At 42.5% G+C, this 21,535-nt stretch overlaps 2 protein-coding genes and 1 non-coding gene across 3 annotated transcripts; all 3 read left to right on the plus strand.

The window, feature by feature from the left end:
- Positions 1-222: 222 nt before the first annotated feature.
- LOC136438827 (transmembrane protein 91-like) lies at positions 223-5,968 on the plus strand. Its single transcript, XM_066433796.1, has 4 exons — positions 223-489; positions 2,878-2,945; positions 3,972-4,103; positions 4,666-5,968. Exons 1-4 carry the CDS (start codon positions 474-476, stop codon positions 4,852-4,854), a joined length of 405 nt encoding a protein of 134 aa, XP_066289893.1. The 5' UTR covers positions 223-473; the 3' UTR covers positions 4,855-5,968.
- A 1,685-nt stretch (positions 5,969-7,653) lies between these two features.
- Positions 7,654-7,725, plus strand: Trnae-cuc (transfer RNA glutamic acid (anticodon CUC)). The gene has a single exon. It is a non-coding gene; the product is annotated as a tRNA-Glu (tRNA).
- A 919-nt stretch (positions 7,726-8,644) lies between these two features.
- Positions 8,645-18,551, plus strand: LOC136438336 (uncharacterized). The gene is made up of 7 exons (XM_066433100.1): positions 8,645-8,872; positions 9,075-9,378; positions 14,666-15,124; positions 15,425-15,588; positions 15,785-15,892; positions 16,097-16,187; positions 16,649-18,551. Exons 1-7 carry the CDS (start codon positions 8,645-8,647, stop codon positions 17,482-17,484), a joined length of 2,190 nt encoding a protein of 729 aa, XP_066289197.1. The 3' UTR covers positions 17,485-18,551.
- The last annotated feature ends 2,984 nt before the right edge of the window (positions 18,552-21,535 follow it).

Genomic DNA, 21,535 nt, shown 5'->3' on the forward strand with positions numbered 1-21,535 from the left:
AGCATAGCCGCTTCACACAGTAACATGTGTATATATATTGTATTATATCCTAATCTGTGTACCTAGGCTTTCATGGATCCATCTATAAATCCGTACCTGTAGATGAAAAGATACAGTGGACATTTTGTTGCTTGTTGCTGTTTCTTAGGCTACACAAACAACTCGACCAGTCCAACCGCTTCCGACGGGAAGTTGTGTCCCGACACGCCCACCTGTTTGTGACGTAGTGGCTGTCTCCAAGTAACCCCAAGCTTGTGTTGCATGCGGTATAATACCCGTTGCTTCGGAGACCGCTCTGAAACGCTCGGAGAGGACGACACCCTCCTGACACTGGCACACCGCTCGAAACCGGAGTTTGCGGCGCCGTGGAATCTTCTACCTCAAACTTGCCAACTTAGATCCAACAGTTGTCGACCTTCGATCCGCGTTTGGACTTTGCTTTTGAGAAATTCTATTTGACTGGAACAAGAAAAATGAGCGTTGCACCAGGTATGTTAACACAATTTTTCACTTTCTTCGTATCCACTTCTGTTCCACCCTGTATAACAGGCTTGTTTATGTAACAAAATACGCTAAAGATGACATCTATTCAGCTAAGTGGTCACGGTGTGTGTATAAGAAAGCTTCGGTGATGTACTTTTCCATGTAAGACAAGATGATACTAGTACTTGCTTATTTTGCAACGGTTGTCGGTGCCACGTGTGCTTGTAAAGTTACGAGTAGAAAGAACACAAAGTCTATTCGACTAAAATGTCCGTGAAAAAAAGAGGCCAGAATTGAAAAGAACAAACCACAAAACAAGAACAAGAAGGGTTGGATGTATAGATCTGTAAAAAGCGTGTTTAGACTATGCGCAGACAATTACGTGCCACAATGCATGTGGCCACCTGTCGTACTTTGTTTAGCGGAAGAATGTTTCTTTTATAGCGTTGCTGTATCTTTGACATGAAAAGCAACATTATGTGCTCGACCAATATTCGATTTTGGTCTCGCAAAGAAGGTAGTTTTATATTGTGACTTTTCTAAATCAAGAATCCTCTGGGATTTTAGAATGGATATCACTAGTAAATGACCTTTGTTCAGACAATGTATTCAGAAGGACCACGGTTTTGATTTAGGAAATCTTTTTCTTTGGCCTGAAAAATATCATGCAAGCTGTGTAAATGTTTAGACATTTTTTGTGTGATGTATCTATTTCGTAACTAAGGTTGAGGTAGGACAAATGTCATGCTTTTGTACGGGAAAGGGGAAGGTATTCTTTATTTTAAATACAAGAAGGCTTGCGTGGGTATCAATTGAAGGTTGGGCCTTAAAAAGTTTGCCAGATAATGAAAGCAACAGTAGCTACAGCTTTAAAATCTTGAAAGAATACGACATTGACTCAACAACGTTTTCGTTGTTCACCCGTCTCCTAGCAACCAGGGACACCTTAGACAGGATCTTCTATCAGAATGCCTAAACCGCCGACAGTGTTCGATGTCCTTTTCAACACAATGACAGCTAGTGAGGCATGAAACTAAACGTTAAGATATTTACCCCGTTGTCTGTATAAAGCAGGCTCTTCTTCGTTACATAGGCTTAACGTCTAGGATACATTTTGTATGCGTAAGAAGAAGGGTCATCCTTTGGCAATCAAAATCCCTCTGGGCATTTGCGTGACAAGCTTTTGTTCGGTGGATTGACCTAAATAATGTCATTAACATATTCTCCCCCAAGTCCTTAGCAACAACCCAAACACGGCATGCTGTCTATTTCATTTCTACATTAAATATTTCTATATTTGCGCAGTCTTGAAGTATCAATATAACATTGGGCAGTTGTTGTACATAGCGTATATCTATAGTTACAGAGTTGTGTAAAACGCATAAACGTCCCTTACTAAACGCGTAAAGGAACAACAAAGCTAGTGAAAGGGTGTGACCAGCTGAAAACATGCATCTGATTGATAATTACAGGATCAAACTAATTATCGAACCTTTACAAATGTACAGACGCCTGAAAGTTACCTCTCCCCCATTCGTATGTATCCGATATCCTGTTGTATATTCGGATGGTTAAGGCAAGGATGTTAAATTAAGGGAAAGAAGAACGAAACAAAATGATCTCGATTTTTAAACGATGTAGCAGGTACGGATGCGTATTCTAGATTCCATACCGGCACTGCAGTCGCAAATTTCGTGCCTGAAGCCCCCGTCCAACATGCCGCACAAAATTTGAAAGTTTCACACATAAGCAGTCTTGCATTTGTCGCACAGCATTCCACTGTCTTGTGGCAGAAAAGGGTATCACAGACTCTTAAAGACGATCGGTTCTATCCGCCCTATAGCTAAAATTCGCGTGACAAAAAATTCAGACGACATGTGGTACAGCACATTAGTTCTTAAGCCCCTAACTCACTGGACCCGCGGCACGTTGGCGACCTCCATGGCTACGGTCGAGTGATTTGACAAAGCACATAACGAATTTCATCGATGAAAAACGAATCTTTTCACGCTTTGTGTATTTTGTTGTCTTTTTAGTTATACTTGTGCATTTTGCATGATATCAAATCCAAGTATTAGGTCGCAGCGAGGTCACCAACGTGCAGTGAGGCAGGGGCTTTAGTCAACAAAAGACTCAATCCCAGAGTTGTCCGCGCCAGACAGACGCACAAGCACACGTGTAATGGTAGACGGTTTTCGCCGCAACCATGCACGGTGCATCCGAACCCTTGCTTTCACAATTTTTACCCTCCAAAATGCTAATCTCTCGGTGCACATACATTTTGTCTGAGATCGATATCTATAGAATTGTAAAACAAACAAAAAAAAGATAATTCGAACTTATCGCATGATTTTTTGGGGTTGCATTTGACTAATGAACACATCTTTTTTCCAGGATACGACCAGCAGCAGCCCGGGATGATGCAGATGCAACCCGGCATGCCGCAGCAGCAGACTGTCGTGGTAGGTCATAGGTCATATTCACATTTACTCAAACGTATGCATTTCCTCAGACTCCTGTCGGTGAGTCTTTTTGCGCATTCATGTATTCTCCAATCAGAGGTTTCGATCGGGGGGCTAGTAGTGGCCGCATCTTTTAACGCTGCCCTCCCTCCTGCCGCCACTACTATCCCCCCGATCGAAACTTCTGCTTGGAGGATAGCACCTTCCTAGTCCTTCCTAGGACTTTGCTCCCGACCACTTCCCAAACACCATATGCCACAAATGAAATCGACACTATCTAGCCAGTTCAACAACATGAATCGTTATAAATAGACTTTTCTGATCATTTAAACAGATTTCAATGATTGTAACAATAGATGACAAGGGTAAGAACAACTGCAAAGGTTTACTTTCTGGTAGTGTCTTGAGGTGAAATTCCCTGTGCAAAACTAAACAAAAAGATGATACTGTATAATTTACATATACTTCTAACAGGGCCTTCTTCTCTGTAAATGGCAAACAAATCTCAAATATTACTGCATGTTAGGACATTTTTGACAGATATCAAACGCAGAGACTAATTTCTCAACATCGCCGTATATTAGCTTCAATTGACTTGAAACCCCTGTTCATTTCATAGCCCTTATTTCATATTTCATATCTACATAACAAGCTTGCTTGGTCTGTATTTACGTATTGTCCTTTGTTTTGTTGACTGTACCTTGTATTGTTGATAAATGTTACAGTAAAAACAAACTCGTCTGAAAACGCGTCCTTTACACGACTGTCCTCACTCCACCCAGGTGTAAATGGGTACCTGATTTCGGTTGGAGAAAGTCGTATTGAGGTCACCTGGTGGCGCCGAATGGCAGCCGCCCAGACCTTTGCGACAGTTGCACAAAATGCAAGTGTGGATACGATATTATATATGTTGTGTAGTGTGTGAAACCTGTAATACCTGCATCAATTCAGCGCTAGAAAGGCTGTCATTGCGGGTAATTTCTGACCAATAAAAAAACAAAAGTCCTCTTTCCTCCCCGTCCCCAGGTCGGCGCTGCCCCACAGACGATGATTATCATGCAGGAGTCCAAGCCGGACAGCGGGCTCGGCATGGCCATCTTCACCTGCCTATGCTGCTTCTGCCCAATCGGTCTGCCGGCCATCATCTTTGCGTGCATGGTCAGTATACGTGTAATTAGTTTATTGCACAGCAACTGTACAATGTACAGACAAGGATATATAAAGCCTCCTTGGTACAAAGTATGGCCTCTACTGGTACATAACTACAGTTCTATAAGGATAATCAATATGTGACACCTTGTTCGGAAATACATGGTATTCACTGATTGGTTGGTTTAACTTTAGAATAGCAAAACTCACTAATACAGCAGGAGGGTATGCCAAACAAGAAACTGCGCACGTAGTAGCACACACACACACACACACACACACACACACACACACACACACACACACACACACACACACACACACACACACACACACACACACACACACATACACACACACATAAACAAACAAAAACAAACAATACCTCAGTTTTTCATGCAAGTAACAAAATACATCCAACAAAATACATCCATCATCATTAAGCTGGCTTGACACATTAACCTGATAATTTTGTACCACTGCCATAGACATTACGTTTTGCTGCAACATTGAGTGACACACAAGCAAGCTGAATATTTACTGACGTTTTTCTCTCCGTTTCTGTCGTCAGGTGGACTCCAAGTGGGACTCAGGTGACAGGGAAGGGGCCAAAGCTAATGCCAGAACCGCCACGATTCTTTGGAAGATCTCCCTGGGCATCGGCATTGCCGGCATCATCATCGCCCTCATCATCGTCCCCGTGTATCTCTTCGTCATTGTTCCCGCGCAGATCGTTAGTGCGCTGTCCAACGCCGGCTAGCTCTCAGGCTTCACTGCGTCCCTAGTGCCGTGCCTGGGGACCAGACTAGGATCCTAATTAGTTTGGAGTTTCTTTTAACACAACCATGAATCTCACCTGCTGACGTTTCGGTGTCTATCAGACACCTTCTTCAGAGCTTCTGACTGAAGTACTGCTTCTCGCCGCTACAAGTAACCGATGTAGGTGGCGTCAGAAGCTTTGAAGAAGACACCGAAACGTCAGCAGGTGATATTCCTGGTTGTGTTAAAAGAAACTCCAAATATCCTACGTTCTACCAACCTGATGAAATTATTTTCGGTAGGATCCTAGTTCCTTTGACGGCCCGAGACAGTCAGCCTGCTCGATCTAAATTGACGCTACAGGGAGTTGTAGCCCAGGGGAGGGGACCAGCCCTTTACCTTTACCTAAGGGTAAGGGCCGGTCAACTCTCGGGGTAGAATTCCCCCGTTGCGTTAAGTTACATTGGCGGGTTTAGTGCTTTGGGCCTCCGAAGGAACTGACTAAACGTTCCGATAGCCTTAGTCTGGCTCCCAGGGTACGCCCCTATCAGCTCACTCCATCTCAAATACTTGCGACAGGTTTACCCCAGTTCGTGATACAATTATGCGGCAAAATGATAGCAAAAGGCTGTGATGTAAATAAAAAAACGCAATATAGATTAGGCAACACTCCTTGGAACCTACCTTCTCTATAAAAACTTTTGTAAAGTGATGTACATTCTGAGATTTAAGTATAATAATATTTACCTACTTTGCCTTCAAAAATGTATAGTAAATAACGGATATACACCGTTGAATAGCCATGTACTAGTACATTCTTGCATTGCAGAGTTCTTGCATCTATCTTTAATAGTTTTGGGAATTGTAGAAACGGACATTGAATAGAATACTTGAAAAGTAATTCGCCCAGATTTGATATGTATCAATATCAGTCCATGCGTTGTGTGAAACTTTTGCATTCCGAGAGCTGCTGCCAATTCTATGCGAGTGATAAAAATCAGAGTCACCTTAACAATCACACGTCGTCTCTACTTAGGTTTGTCACGTATATTTATACGTTCAGGTGTTCTTTTCTACCCAGTTTTCATCGTCAATAAAGGTGTTTGTAAACATCAGAGCCTGGCGATTTTGTTTCGCTTGTTTGTCTTGCTCGTTGCACTATTAGCGCAAGTCGCTAGATGTCATCATTCCCAGGTAAGCCATGCTACTCGCGAAAAGTTACAGATGATGAATTCAGATGACTTCACGGTAGGCTAGAAAATGACGACTTTACATATGTCCAAATGTTACTTTTGGAACAACTGAGGTAGTACCGATACCAACTGGCTCGAGCTTTTTAAACGAACTAATGGTTACTAGATGCTCTTGACCTCAGTAAAGAAATACCCAAGGTCAGCAGCTAATAGATCGTAACAGATGTTACAAAACGTTTAATTTATCATACAGTTGATATCCCAGCGTCTTTATTTTTGCCTGTCCCGTCACCCCTCCTCCGACTAAAAGGAAATAACGTGTTTTCTTTAACTTAAAATCGCTATCATATAGAATAATACACAATTCATTTGTAAACGTTGATTGGGTCTTTCATTACTTTATTTATTTATTTTTGGCCTCAGGCCCAGAGCCCATATCAAAAACAACAAAGACAGTATACAGACATTTACATATAACACAAATATTACATATCAAATAGTGTTACAAAACGTGCGGGCGGAAGGACCAATCGTGACAGTAGTAGGGCCAGTGCAGGCTCAGTGAGAAGACCTCGGAATGGCATAGCAGTTGAATTATTAGCCTCCATAGCAGGCTCTGAACCGGCCTTTTTTGGGGCTAAATAATACACCTTTTGCAGCCAGCCCGTAACCATCAGCCACCCCCGTAACCATTTTGCCAGTAACCTCCATAGCAGGCTCTGAACCGGCAAAATGGTTACGGGGGTGGCTGATGGTTACGGGCTGGCTGCAAAAGGTGTATTATTTAGCCCCCAAAAAGGCCGGTTCAGAGCCTGCTATGGAGGCTATTGAATTATGCCGTTTCCAGACGCAAAGAGAAGAGGCACAAAGGAGCGTACCAGCTTTTAGCGGGTATCTCTCTTGTTCTCGGTATAATGGCGGCGTTGCAACGCCCTAAATTGGATTTGTAAGACCCATGGCGTCGACTTTATAATGGAAATATCATGCAATACGTATAGGTGTAATAAAATTAATAAATAAAATGTGTGACCTAACAATATATAAAGATACACCGTTTACCAGGGTTTGGTGTAAAATGAGGGTTTGAGAAATAGTAACATTACAACACGACTATTCATTGAACTTTGGTCTACACCCCTGTGTAATGTAGTTAAAAAAAACACAATTCATAGCTCTGTAACAGTGGGGGTTCAAGCGCCTCCAACTGACCAGGCTAACTGGTCGCGACCTTTTAGCGTAGTGGTTAAGGCGTTGCCGTGCGGATCGGGAGTTCGGGGCTCGAGTCCCGGGAGCGGCGTACTCGCCCCTTTGATTTGTTTCACTCTACTCCCCCTTTTCTTTTTTAAGATTCGTCCTCGAATCTCCGAGTTCGATCTTCCCTGTGTGGCACACGTTTGCCGGCTCACAGGGCCGGTGTGGGAACCAGTGAAACAAATCAAAGGGACGAGTAGAAACAGAAGTGATCCCAACCGAGATTCGAACTCACGCCGAAACCGGAGGCCAGATCACAGGCACGCACGCCTTAACCACTACGCTAAAAGGTCGCGACCAGTTAGCCTGGTCAGTTGGAGGCGCTTGAACCCCCACTGTTACACGAATCTTACACTTCCCATATGGTCTAGTGGTTAGGATTTGGCGCTCTCACCGCCAAGGCCCGGGTTCGATTCCCGGTGTGGGAACCAGTGAAACAAATCAAAGGGGCGAGTACGCCGCTCCCGGGATTCGAGCCCCGAACTCCCGATCCGCACGGCAACGCCTTAACCACTACGCTAAAAGGTCGCGACCTTTTAGCGTAGTGGTTAAGGCGTTGCCGTGCGGATCGGGAGTTCGGGGCTCGAATCCCGGGAGCGGCGTACTCGCCCCTTTGATTTGTTTCAGCTCTTCTAGTTTCTTTTTAATATTCATCTACTAACCTCCGTTCTGACGCAAGTTATCTGGTATGCAGAAGAATCAAGTCTGCGCTATGCCACTATTTTCTATTTACTCCTCGTGTGTGTGAGAATATGCTCCATGCAACAAAACAGATATTCTATGATATCGAGGTTTAAACAATAATATTGACAATATGAGGCTATTCTGCGATTATGTAAGCAAATTTTGGGACCATGGTACGACACTTTTGTCGGTTTACTGAGAATGAACACTAAGCAGGTCTCTTAATATTACGCATCTGTTGAATATTTATTCACCGACCCCCGCTCTGCATAAATGTAGATTATCCGATGTGTGAGAAATAATTCTACGTCACGGCGATTTATGATGATTTTAAACGCTTTCTAACAACATTAAGTTGCAACTTAACGTCACATCTATGATAACAAACTGAGAAATACGTACAACAACATGCTATACAGCAGTGCATTACATGTATGTATAGTATAACTTCAAAGGTCTCTGACATCAAAGAGGAAAATAACTCATGGCAAATTGGAAAATTCCTCCTAAACATACAGAAAGTGGTTGTTGTGGATATTGCATGCTTATGAAATGCCACATCCGATCTCTAGACAATTAGCGGGGTTGGCTTTTTCCAACACGACACAGCGGAGAAAGCGCATTTTGCGATCGGCACCAGATCGGGTGCGGCCCGAGTGCGAGATGGCGGAGGCCCCGGCAGACGATGTGCCGCAGACCCAAACAGCAAACAGCCAGATAGCAGCAGATTTGATTGACCCAGGTGGGTCCACGCGTCAGGAAAACGGAGAAACTCCGATGTCATCTCCCCATGAAGATTCGGAGGCACCGCCGCCTCTTCCCCCGAAAAAGTCCCGACGTCGACACGAGCAGATTACGGGGACACAGCCTGGTTCCTCCGGACAGACTCCGGTGAATATTTTGATAACTTTGTATTTTTCCTTGTTTTGTAGATGTATTTTAATGAACAATGTAACAAATTGAACTCAATTCAGGGAGTTGTGCTCTCCCTGCTTATGTACATTTGGGGAAGAATTGAGTAAGAGATAAATAGTACTGAAGTTATGTGGCAATTTAAAAAAAGATATAAAAAACGCCTCTCCCCCAAAAACAGGCTCGAAAGGCACGGTCTCGTCGCCCCGAAGAGGAGTCTGTCCAGTGGTCTCGTCCCTCCGGACAGACTCCTGGGGAACCGTCTCGTCACCCTGGGCGGATCCCACGCGAACCATCCCGTCCCCCCGCACAGACCCCGGCGGCACGCGAACCATCCCGTCCCCCCGCACAGACCCCGGCGGCGCGGTTTCCTCTCCCCAAACAACGAGATGCAAAAGGAGCAGGTGTGTACCGGCACAGGCTGCGGGAGCAAGACCTCGTCAACCTGCCGCTGAATCCGATGTACGGTGCGGATCTGCCGTCAGGTCAGTTCAAATTGTAACATTGTAAAGATAGACTAAACTTATACAGAGATCCAAACCATGGTAACATGTTTTTCTCACTGTTTTTCCCACAGTTCAGGTACAATAGACAAAATGCAAACTCATAGATTGTAGAATAAAATGGAAATAGACTATATAGCTAGATAAGAACACAAAGTATGTAAATATATAGATTTGAAATTGTTGTCATGGGCCTTGTAGTTTATATTGTGGGCCGATAAAAAATGAGAAAAAAACGCAGCATGTACTGATGCCTAGTATCGTGGAAAAATCAACAACATAGCATTAACTTTAAAGAATCGAAACACTCAACAGTTCCTCGTGTCTAGATCTACTCTTTACCCCAATATCAAAACAAATAAGAAACAAACTTGTGGATACATGGTGTACTTAGGGGAGGGGATAATTTTGTAGCCTTTCATTTTTTTATGATTCCAACGACCGGCTAGCGTCAAGCACACCCCGCAGTCTGAACTTAAAACGATCACTGTCGCAGGATTCAAAATTCTCAATGACTCTTGAGTCTTGTGGCAAGCTTGATATTACCTAATCAGTTGTCATGACGACTGAGACACCTGTTTTGGGGGGACTAATTAATGTTGTCCCGCAAAGACAAGTAGAAATTTCAAGACTAGCTTCTGTAGCTGCAAAATATTGAATAGGTATATTCCAGTCAAGATTTTGTGTTGACAGCAGAATCCATACAACCTTTCCTTCCACAGTTCCCTTTAGATTGCTGAAAAATAGAAGAAATTGGCCAAAAAGGAAGAACAATCTGTTAAAAGTGTTAGCCAGCCCATGTGGTACCTATAGCGGCGCCCACTGGAAAATTGTTCACACTATTTTTCCATTTTCTACCATTTCTTAATGACCCAAGGACTTCGTAAGAAATTTCAAATGTCTTGCTTGAAAAGCTCAGCTCAGAGCACTTACACCCTGCAGTCTCAGCTCAAAGGCTCAACTGTTCAAGCAAGACATTTGAAATTTCTTAAGAAGACACAAGAAGCAAACCACTACAAGTTGTTTGTTTTTTTCAGTTGCTGGCCATGTTTCCCTTTATTTTTAATCTCTAATGATACATGTACAGTTACATCCTCGTTATCATAAATTAGTCACATCCTAATTACTAATACAATATGGGCTGACATAAGTCTTTGATATAGTGTTAAAATCGAGTGCATGGGGCTAATCATTAGTTTCCGTATTTTTTGTAACGACAAAGCAGTATTTTATATATTTTATATCTTGTTGCCATAGCAGTGCTACGTGACACCATAATCTCTCGCGAGGCCAGGCGTGGCTGGGCGTGTTAGACCAGTGCGCATGTGCACATTAGGTACCCGGAACTTAGGGATTTAGAGCGGCTGTGTGCATCTAAATATATCTTCAAATCTGTCTGTAGCATCGAGACTCTTAAAATCTTTTGTACTTGATTTGAGAAATGTGAATAACTTATCATATCCAGAGCATTCCATAGTTTACACAAGAAGTAATCTAAACATGTCATAAAATTCTTTTCGAGTTAAGATGACTTGTCGTTACTTTCTAATCGTAAGGCATTAGCCCTCAGCTCTCTGAAGGGGAAATCTTTTCTCATAGTCTAGTAGACTAGTATGTAATACTTGTATAAGGCACATGGAGTATAACGTGAGTGTACATGTATGTACCGTACTTTGAATATACATCAGAAATTCAGTCATAACAGTATGAAAACTACTTTTATTATAACAGCCTAAAATTCGGTTTAGGTCATTTGGACGCAAAGCAGGTATTTGCTGAAAGGGGGATTAATTGTTATGATTGATTATCATGATAAGAGTTGTTGTGAACCATGATTTACCCAAACGCTGTAGAAACATTCCCTTTCGGCATATTTGAATCTAATTACTCCCGCGCGGGAGTCTATGCTATATATAGTGAGTTTTACTAACGCTTATTTGAAACTGTAACAGGGTATAAGGGTAAATTGGGATACATATTAAGTCCCACAAGACTGATAGGTTTTGGAAATGAACACTTGCATTAAGTTGTATGATAGTGGTGAATTGTTGAGTTATATAGTATGTTTATTAAATTGATTCCAGTCATGGATTTTCCTGTAAACCTTGTGTTGACAGCAGGATCCACACAAACTTTCCTTTCACAGTCCTCCCTAATTTTCACCAAACCCTTTAGCTTGCTGAAAAACAGCAGAAATTGGCCAAATAGGAAGAATAATGTGTTAAAAGAGTTAGCCAGTCCATGCGTTACCTATATCATCGTTCCACTGATAAATTATTCACACTATTTCAACATTTTCTGCCATTTCGTAATGACCCAATGGGCACAGATGCTCTACTTTTCAAGCAAGACATTTGAAATTTCTGACGAAGACACAAGAAGCAAACGATCACTATTTTTTTTTCATTTGCTGGCCATGTTTCCCTTTCTTTTTCATTTCTAATGATACATGTACAGTTACATCCTCGTTATCATAAATTAGTCAAATCCTAATTACTAATGCAATAAGGGCTATTACAACATAAGTCTATGATATAGCGTTACAATCGAGTGCATGGGGCTAATCATTAGTTTCCGTATTTTTTCTAAAGACAAAGCAGTATATAATAGTATATAATTCATATCTTGTTACCATAGCAGTGCCACGTGACACCATGATCTCTCGCGTGGCCAGGCGTGACTTGGTGTGTTAGACCAGTGCGCATGTGCACTCCAAGCACCCGGAACTTAGGGATTTAGAGCGGCTGTGTGCATCTAAATATATCTTCAAATCTGTCTGTAGCATCGAGACTCTTAAGATCTTTTGTACGTGATTTGAGAAATGTGAATAACTTACTACGTAAACCATCATATCCGGAGCATTCCATAGTTTCCAAGTAATCTAAAATGTCGTACAAATTGTTGTCGAGTTTAGTCTAGTAGACTTGTCGGTACTTTCTAATGATAAATCATTGATCCGCTGTGAAGGGGAAAATCTGCTCTGTAGCTAGACTCGTGTGTAATACTTATACAAGGCACATGGAGTTTAACGTGAGTATATGTGCCGAACTTTGAATATGCATCAGAAATTCAGTCATAGCACTATGAAAACTGCTTTTTATGATAACAGCCTAAAATTCACATTCGGTCATACAACAAGACCCATGATCGCTGCTTAACATCAGAGGCAAAACAGGTCTGCCGAAAGGTGGCGAAATTGCCATGATACATGTATCTTATAAGACTTTTTTTACAATTGTTGTGGAACCATGGTTAACCTAAACGCTGATGAAACATTCCCTTTCGACATATTTGAATCTCGAATTACCCCCGCGCGGGAGTCTATGCTATATATAGTGACAGTTGTACTAAAGCTTATTTGAACATAACAGGGTAACGTTATAAGGGTATATCAAGGTGCATATGAAGTCCTCCAAGACTGATTATTTCTGAAATGAATATTTGCATAATGTTGTATGCTATTGGTAAAGCGTTCTGTTGTTTAATAAGTATGTGATATATATTTATATATATATATTCAGGTACGTTTGTGAGACCAGAAGAAAAACGTACGCGTAGACGATAGGAATCTTACATCATCCTTCATGATGGTATTCATTTATTCAAAACCGCAAACTCACATGCGCAGGGAAAGGCTTGCGCCTCTCCCAATGCATTGTGTACAGTTTGTTACAGTGGGTAGCAAAACATTTAGTCAGCAAATTATTTACATTGTTCGAGCCAAACTGGACATTTTAGTTAGTAAAAGACCTAAGCAGTTGAATCGTTAAATAGTCTTGCGACACAATGTAAGAAAAAATGCAGGACGTTTTATGATATCTATTATTCTCCATCTTAATTATCTCACTTGCACTAGAAAGGCTGCTTTTTCCAGTACAAATATGTGTTTGAGGCGTTTGTGTGTGTGTGTGTGTGTGTGTGTGTGTGTGTGCGTGTGTGTGTGTGTGTGTGTGTGTGTGTGTGTGCGTGTGCGTGTGCGTATGCGTATGTTTGTTTGCTTGCTTGTGAGCAGCAGAACTCGAGAGTTGTGGATGGGTCTTTATGATATTTTGTATGTCGGTAGGTGCGGGCACTTCCGGTTTTGATATCTCGTGTCCTGGACATGGTATGGTCATGACTCTTTTGATTGTAGATCTTGGATTCGTGAGGAAGTGACGTAGTTTTCGGCCACCTAGCCTTTTTTTTGAACTGCAGGGACAATTTTGAAGGGGAATAATTAATGAGGGCGTTGACGGGTGGTCATGACCTTTGGTTTGTATACAGCTAGATTCAATGATGGTGGACATAATCAGATGCTTCTAAAGATACGATGTGCATTATTGACTAGAAAATCTTGTAAATCCGCTGCGTTACATAATAGGACTATCCAAACACTTGGCATGTGTAACGGAAAAAGAGAGGAACATCAACCAATAACAATCATGAAAATTAAGACCTAATTTGCATAATTGATACGAAAATGCTATAATATCACACTTGTGGCGTTTAGAAATTAACTAAAGGTGGATACTATTATATGTGAATCAAACAAAATAGTGTTATTTTGGCATAGTTAATCAGAAAATGTTATGATAACCTCCTCTGCTTAGATAAGACTTTCATACTTTTTAGAACTTGTGCTTTGGGGTAGAAAAGATCATTATCTAATACAATTCAGTCAATTGAGGAAGTTCTTTGCCTAATTGATAAGAAATTAACCTTTAGACTACGTCAGTTGTGAGGATTGGCATCATCTGGTGAAGGTGTGAGGTCGCGCGCGGAAGTTTGTTTGTATCAATCTGGAGTACATAAGGCGAGTTCCTGGAGATAAATAGGGCTGATTTCCGAGGAGGCCAATGACAGAAAAACAGTCAGAATACAAACTCAATATTATGTTCATATTATTTTGTGTTACTCATTACTGCTATTATTATGATTTATTTCTTATTATTACTTTTTATTACTATACCTCCACTAACACTCCTATGTCAAGTTTATGTATTCAATTGGTGTCCTATGAGTCCGTGTGGGCTGGGTGACTTTGTTGAGTCGCAGGACACGGATATGAAAGATTCATTCATTCATTCATTCATTCATTCATTCATTCAACTCATGGGGTTCTGAATGATACAAGGGATATAGATTATATACACACCTACATATTGATTCTGATAGTCATAGTTCAAATAGTATATATACAGCAATCTATTGTACAAACTATACTCCATACCACGCTTCCCTAATACACTTGTTCTAATCTACGTAATATACCATCTCCCCTTCTGCGAAGGACCGGCAGACGATAGTCCACCAGCAGATGGCCAAGGTCAAGGTCAAGGTCAAGATGCAGCTCAAGCTCGAGGTCTGGAAGATGGGTCTGGTCCGACCACACACACGTACGAGGATGGAGACACGTTCGGGATGCGTCTCGGACCACCTCTGAACCAAGATGCTCGCAGCGCCCCGACTGTCCCCTCCACCCCGAGACCAGGAAGAAGCACCGATGGGGCCCAACCTGTGGCGGCCGCCACACACGTGTATGAAGATGGAGAATCATTCGGGATGCGTCTCGGGCCAGCTCTGAACAGCGATGTCCTCAACGCACCCCCTGTCCCCTCCACCCCGAGGCCTGAAAGACCAACAGGTGGTGTCCAACAAGGGCCGGCTGGTCCAAATCCGTTACTAAATCCGCAGGCCATCCTCAGCCAGCTTCGACCAAACCCGATGTACAACTCAAACCAGCCTCCAGGTTAGTGATACATAAGAATTGTGAAAATTCTCACTTAATGGAATGAAAAAAAATGTTGACACCATTAGATTTCTATTGTTCACAACCATCAGTAATTTACAGACAAGGAAACTTTTCAAAGAAGAACTTCTGTATGGCACTTGACAAACTGATATACAATTTAATCATTTAGGGAAAAAATGATTTTTGATTGGAAAATGATCTGTATATCTTCTCATGAAAGTTAATTTGTGTTGGTAAAGGATTTGAAGCAGATCCAACACGATTGATGTACAGTATTTTTTCTTGTCCGCCTCGCAGGGTCAGCCCAAGAAAGTCGTACCATTTGGGGACAACTACGTCATCGCCTGTCACGACGCCAACTGATATGCGCTGCCATATCGTCCGCTACCTTGGTAACACTGCTGATCGTGGTACCTGTACTTCTGACGCACCTCAACTCCCGACCTGGGGACCAGGACTCTGTAAGTTTACTGATTGATACTGCTTACATATAATGACTGGGAAACTAAAAACAATTGATAAAAGGACATAACCAAAACATATGTGAGATCATTATATAGAAACCACTTCTCATTGTAGATCTGCTTATGATAAATGATTAAAGTGCGTCAGTCTTAAATATGACACAACCAGCATTGTTTATTTATCCCTTTATAGCTGGCTGCTACAACCACAGCAGGACCCAACACCACTGGCCGTGCTGCCTGGAAAAGTTCTGCTGTGCTGATGAGGACTGACGAAGTGACATCTGCTGACGTCATCAAGGTCAGTACTCTCAGCGTTCCTTGTGTTTGGGATGGATGGTCATTCAGTTTCATTACAGCCAAGGTGAACATAGAGCAAAAAATGAGTATTGGCGACTTCTTAAATGCATCAACGATGTCCAAACATCAGATAGAAATGAATTAGGAATTTTGTTTGTTGCACCAATGATGGTATGTTTACAATATGACCATTCTAACCGTTTAGGTCAGCCCGGTCCATGAACGTTGTCCTTCACACGTCATCACGGCAGCAGGACCTGCACCAATCAACACGCCGGTCTCCACGACCACTCAAGGTTTGTGGGAACAGTACTTATCTTTGTTTTTTCAATATCATTTTTTTTTTGTCTTTGGTAATTTATTTAAAATTAGAAAAAAGCATAATTTTGTTTCTTATATCTAATGTGTTCAAAGGTACTTTCTGTCTTCTTTTGCTCCAATAACAACCACACATCAAAAGCTAGTGCTTTCTAGTACACCTATCATATTAAAGTAGCATATGCGGGGGAGGGGGTTGTACTGTGCTAATACAAGACAGTCCGGCAGTATCAAAACAAATGGCTGCTTGTATTATTGGTGTAGACATATTTAACCTTTTCTGTCAAATACATTATAAGGCATCGAAACGCAAATTGATAAAAAGAAACGTGGCCTGTGGGAAGGGCAATGGGATCGGTATCTTCCCAGGTTTATTGTTTTAGCAACCAAGATGAATCTGCTGCCTCAGATATGTTAACATTTTTGTTTGTTTCAGCAGAAACTTCTGACAAAGGCAGCAGGGAATACGTCATCACCTTTGGTGATGAGTCGGGGGCTGGAAAACTGCGCAGGGCACGTGGTGTTGCAGTTTCCGCCGACAGCAAAATATGGGTGGCTGATCGGTCCACAGCGCGCCTCCATGTGTACAGCATGGAGGGCGTCTACCTGCACCAGTTCTCACAAGATGCACCAGGGCTAGGGCACCCATCAAAGACGCCATCTGATGTGTCCATCGACAAGGATGGCGATCTGTGGGCCTTGATGGTTGGGTACCCTGCCAGCCCTGACTCCGTGGTACAGTTCACCAGGGATGGTAATCTCAAAGCCAACTTTGACCTCCCCGGCACTGTACCACGGGGGTTGCTCCGCGGAATGGCCGTGGACCTGTGCAATAACCACGTTTTCGTCACATGGTCCGACGGTCGCCGTGGTGGGGTGCAAGCCTTCAACCCTGACGGGAAACTCCTGTGGGATGTTGGTCCGCAGCAGCAGATGAAGTCGCCGATGAACGTCGCCGTCAACGGGGAGGGGTACATCTTCGTCTCTGACTCCTACACCCACTCCATATACAAGTATGACGAGACCGGACAGTACGTGTCGAAGTTCGGAGGTAGCCGCCTCAATCATCCTGAAGGCATCTGCGTGGACAACTCCGGTCACATCATCGTGGCGGACTCACTCCACCATCGCGTAGTGATGTACACCGGCCGGGGCAGGTATGTCCGCCACATCCCTGTCCGTGCTAAATTTGACCCAACAGGGGTTGCAGTGGGGCCGGGAGGACAGTTGGTTGTCGTCAACAAAAACACAATCACTGTCTTCCCCCGCTACTGATAATGTTAAAGGAAGCTGGTCCTGGTATGATGGAGTGGGTTAACTGTAGCGCTTAGCTGACCTTACCCTGTGTACGTTAGTATGTACGTGCAGTGTCAAGTCAAGTCAAGTCAAGTCAGAGCCTGTACATGTGTAGAAACATTTCTCGTTTAACTACTGACTGTTATGAATAGAAAAATGTAAAAAAAGGGACAAGATTTCACTGTTACAGCTGTTTCATGTGGAAGGAACCCATAGAAAATAAATCAACAAATAAATGGAAAGCTTAATGCAAACTCAAACTCTTCAAGAAGACATGTGAAGGTGCAACCTGAATCCCTTAAGGAGAATTAAATGTAAAGCAAGGAGATGCGCCACTTCACTAAACCAGCTTTATGTGGAAGGGACTTAACATGAAGTGCTATTTGTAACATTCATTGATTGAATGAATGAAAATTTGGAAACACATCTGAATATGCTATGCACAATCTTCCCCTTGAGTTATTGGATCCTGACATGACTTTGTGTAAGAGCTGGTTGCAGTCTAGCAGTCTTCTCTCAATACACATGCAAACTCTACCAACGAGACACATACCATTACATTCATATCTGCAATGGTGTATTGATAATATTGACTCATTAATACATAACTACCCATGTATAGGCAATTTGGGGTAATATCCACACGATGACACATTTGTAGGAAATCCAGCCATGTACATCTTGTGGAATTTGTAAAATTTGCATGAAGTGTAGAAAGGGATTACTTCAGTTTCTGTAAAGCTGTTTTTCTTAATTAGAAAGTATGGAGTATGCTATTGTGATAATTGCACTGTTGTCACTTAGCCAGTGCATCCAAGTGTTTGGGTGTTTTGTGTAAATAGTATTTGTAAGATACATACATGTAGATGTCATAATTTGTATCATCAATGGACAAGAGAGAGGCGTGTATGTAACAATGTTTCAGGTCATGCTGTTGTGTAAGTTTTTCTTCATAGAAGTTTTTGCTTGCTTAAGAAAGGGATGTTGTAAACATCAAATCAACAGGTGTGAAGGAAGGAAAATAGAGAAAATAAGAGAATTTTCTGTACCAGTGGTTGAATAAAATTGGATAAAAGTTAATCGTCTATGACTGTTTAATACTTCTAACTGCAAGCAAAAGGGTCACATGAAAGTCCTCCCGCACCACTTGGCGGCGCCCATCTCCGATTCGCAGCCCTTGGGCCACACAACTTTGTGCAAGTCTTTACAGCAGGGGGCTAGTCTGATGGCAGAGAGAGAGACTCGGGAGCCATGATAGGTTTGGATTCCAGGCTAGCAGATATGTGTGTGTTTAACTTCTATACTCTTTCCCAAATGCTAAGTACTAAGCGGAGAAAGCAGTGTGTACCATTTCTAGAGTCTTTGGTATGACCCGGCCGGGGATCGAACTCATTACCTGCCGTGTGCAAGGCGAACACTACTCATTAGGCCATTGCACCGGCTACAAAGAACATGAAAGGTGCTGAGCTGTGAAATTGATATGAGGCAGGAAACAATGTTATCGGCCCAAGCATTCAGACAATTTAGTGAAGTCCTTCGCGGCCGGGTCTGGGCACGCCTGGAAAAAGAGTTGAATCGTGCTGTCGGAGGTGGGACGTCGGTAAAGCTGGCAGCTCCGTGTATGAAGGAACTTTAGGCGTTTGCCTCAATCGTCAAACCTATGCACGTATAAGAACCCAACACACTTATCGAGAGGAGTAGGGATGACCCGATGTGCTCGACCAAAAACCCGACCCGTAGCAACACCGCATTACTGACTACCACTAGCTACTTGAAAAATGAGCATGCATCACTTCAATTGAGAATGACTGATTTACTTTACCAAGTTCATTTAGTTGCAATGTCTGGCAGTTGCAGCGACATCTACCGGATCGATATCGAATTGCAAAAACAACGTAAGGCGCGGCGATTCCGGCTTGTACCGGTTTGACTGCTTTACTTTACCAAGTTCATTTAGTTGCAATGTCTGGTAGTATGAAGTGACATCTACTGGATCGATAACAAATTGCAAAAATAACGTAAGGCGCGGCGATTCCGGCTTGTACCGGTTTGACTGCTTTACTTTACCAAGTTCATCTAGTTGCAATTTCTGGTAGTATGAAGTGACATCTACTGGATCGATAACAAATTGCAAAAACAACGTAAGGCGCGGCGATTCCGGCTTGTACCGGTTTGACTGCTTTACTTTACCAAGTTCATTTAGTTGCAATGTCTGGCAGTATGAAGTGACATCTACTGGATCGATAACGAACTGCAAAAACAACGTACGGCGCGGCGATTCCGGCTTGTACCGGTTTGGGGGGTAACAGTCAGTTGACAGAAAACAAACAGGCCTAGTCTGCAGCTGGCTACAGCCGGAAAGTTTGCAGCATGAAAATCACTGGCATGGTAGATGCCCTTTGTGCCCCCTCCTCCCCCTCAAATCTTAGCCTGAGTGTCAGCCTTTTTGGCCGGCAGCGGAGCTTGGGTAGCGTACGGAAGCTATTATAAACTAGAGTTCCACGACCTCATACCTTCGCCAAATGATTTTAACCTTTATGACTGACGTATTAGGAGTGTTTCTCATCAATTAAAAATCATACCAGTTGATTGTCTTCAAATATAACATGTCCAAAGTATGAGCTTATCAAATTATGAGCTTAACAAAGAAGGTTATGCTAATATTTAGCACCAATTATGCAAATGAGGCCTTTATTAGCATAATTTGATTCAACGATGTTCACATTCACATAACTTCCCGACACCACAAAGAAAGTATTAAATGTATGAAATTACCGTCATTTGCCAGTGTGGAATTAAAGAAGTTATTCATTAAGTATGCAAATCAGACTCACATTTGCATATTTTCTATCTATCAACATTCCTCTCTTCCTCAGTTACAATTTGAAATCATATCATGGAACAAAGCAGATTCTTAAAGTTGCCTCAGTTAGAGTTGCGTCAGGCGTACCACAGGGAACTGTTCTGGGACCGTTACTCTTCCTCCTGTACATAAATGACTTACCAGACCAGCTTGATTCAAATGTTAGGTTATTTGCCGATGACTGCCTGTTATATATAGAGTGATTCACAGCTTTTGCAAGAAGATTTGAACACACTCGAAGAATGGCAAAGCAGATGGCTAATGCAGTTTAATCCGGAAAAATGTTACATCATGCATATAACAAACAAACGAAACCCAATTGTAACCACCTACCAGTTCTGTGGACAGGCTCTAGCAACAGCAAAGAGCCACCCGTACCTAGGCGTTACATTAACAACGGGGCTAAAGTGGAACACCCATATCAACAAAGTAACAACTAAGGCTAAACAGACATTGGGAGTGATCAAGCGTAATTTGTGGGCATGCCCAGCAAAGGTAAAATCACTTGCATACACGTCTCTAGTAAGACCAAACCTTGAATATGCTGCAACAGTTTGGGATCCATACACAAAGAAGGATATAGATAAACTCGAGAGGGTGCAGAACCAAGCTGCCAGATTCTGCACGAACAACTATGAAAGGGGCGCCAGTGTAACAAAAATGAAAGCAGACCTGCAATGGATGTCACTTGAGGACAGGAGAACAATGTCCAGACTTTGCATGATGTACAAGATGACTAATAAACTTGTGGACGTACCGACTGATAAGTATCTAATGCCAGCTCAGAAGAGGACCAGAAATAGTCATGCTTTTAAGTACCAGAGTTATCAGCCAAGGATTGACGTGTTCAAAAATTCGTATTTCCCGAGAACCATAGTAGAATGGAACTCGTTGTCATCAAGTACTGTAGGAGCTTCATCACTAAGTAGCTTTAAAGAACGGTTGCAGTCAGATATGCAAAGACTAGGTGTAACAGACCGTTCGGTGTAATATGACCAGCTGCTGCCGCGCCGCGTGCCTGCGAAGCTGGTGTGTTACGCCTGATGGCGGTTATACCGGCTATATAGATACAGATAGATACAGATACATTAATTATGCAAATTAGAATCTGATTTGCATAATTACCGTCCAATCATACTAAGCATCACACAAGCTATCAACATACCA

The sequence above is a fragment of the Branchiostoma lanceolatum genome, chromosome 7, assembly GCF_035083965.1.
Source record: "Branchiostoma lanceolatum isolate klBraLanc5 chromosome 7, klBraLanc5.hap2, whole genome shotgun sequence".
NCBI lineage: Eukaryota > Metazoa > Chordata > Leptocardii > Amphioxiformes > Branchiostomatidae > Branchiostoma > Branchiostoma lanceolatum.

Bases quoted from the DNA above. Each gene is read 5' to 3' on its own strand.
- LOC136438827 (XM_066433796.1), top strand. The intron at 2,946-3,971 runs GTAGGTCATAGG...CCCCGTCCCCAG, and splicing joins CGCAGCAGCAGACTGTCGTG to GTCGGCGCTGCCCCACAGAC. The intron at 4,104-4,665 runs GTCAGTATACGT...TTCTGTCGTCAG, and splicing joins CCATCATCTTTGCGTGCATG to GTGGACTCCAAGTGGGACTC.
- LOC136438336 (XM_066433100.1), top strand. From the start codon at position 8,645: ATGGCGGAGGCCCCGGCAGACGATGTGCCGCAGACCCAAACAGCAAAC. The intron at 15,125-15,424 runs GTTAGTGATACA...TCCGCCTCGCAG, and splicing joins CAACTCAAACCAGCCTCCAG to GGTCAGCCCAAGAAAGTCGT. The intron at 15,589-15,784 runs GTAAGTTTACTG...ATCCCTTTATAG, and splicing joins GACCTGGGGACCAGGACTCT to CTGGCTGCTACAACCACAGC.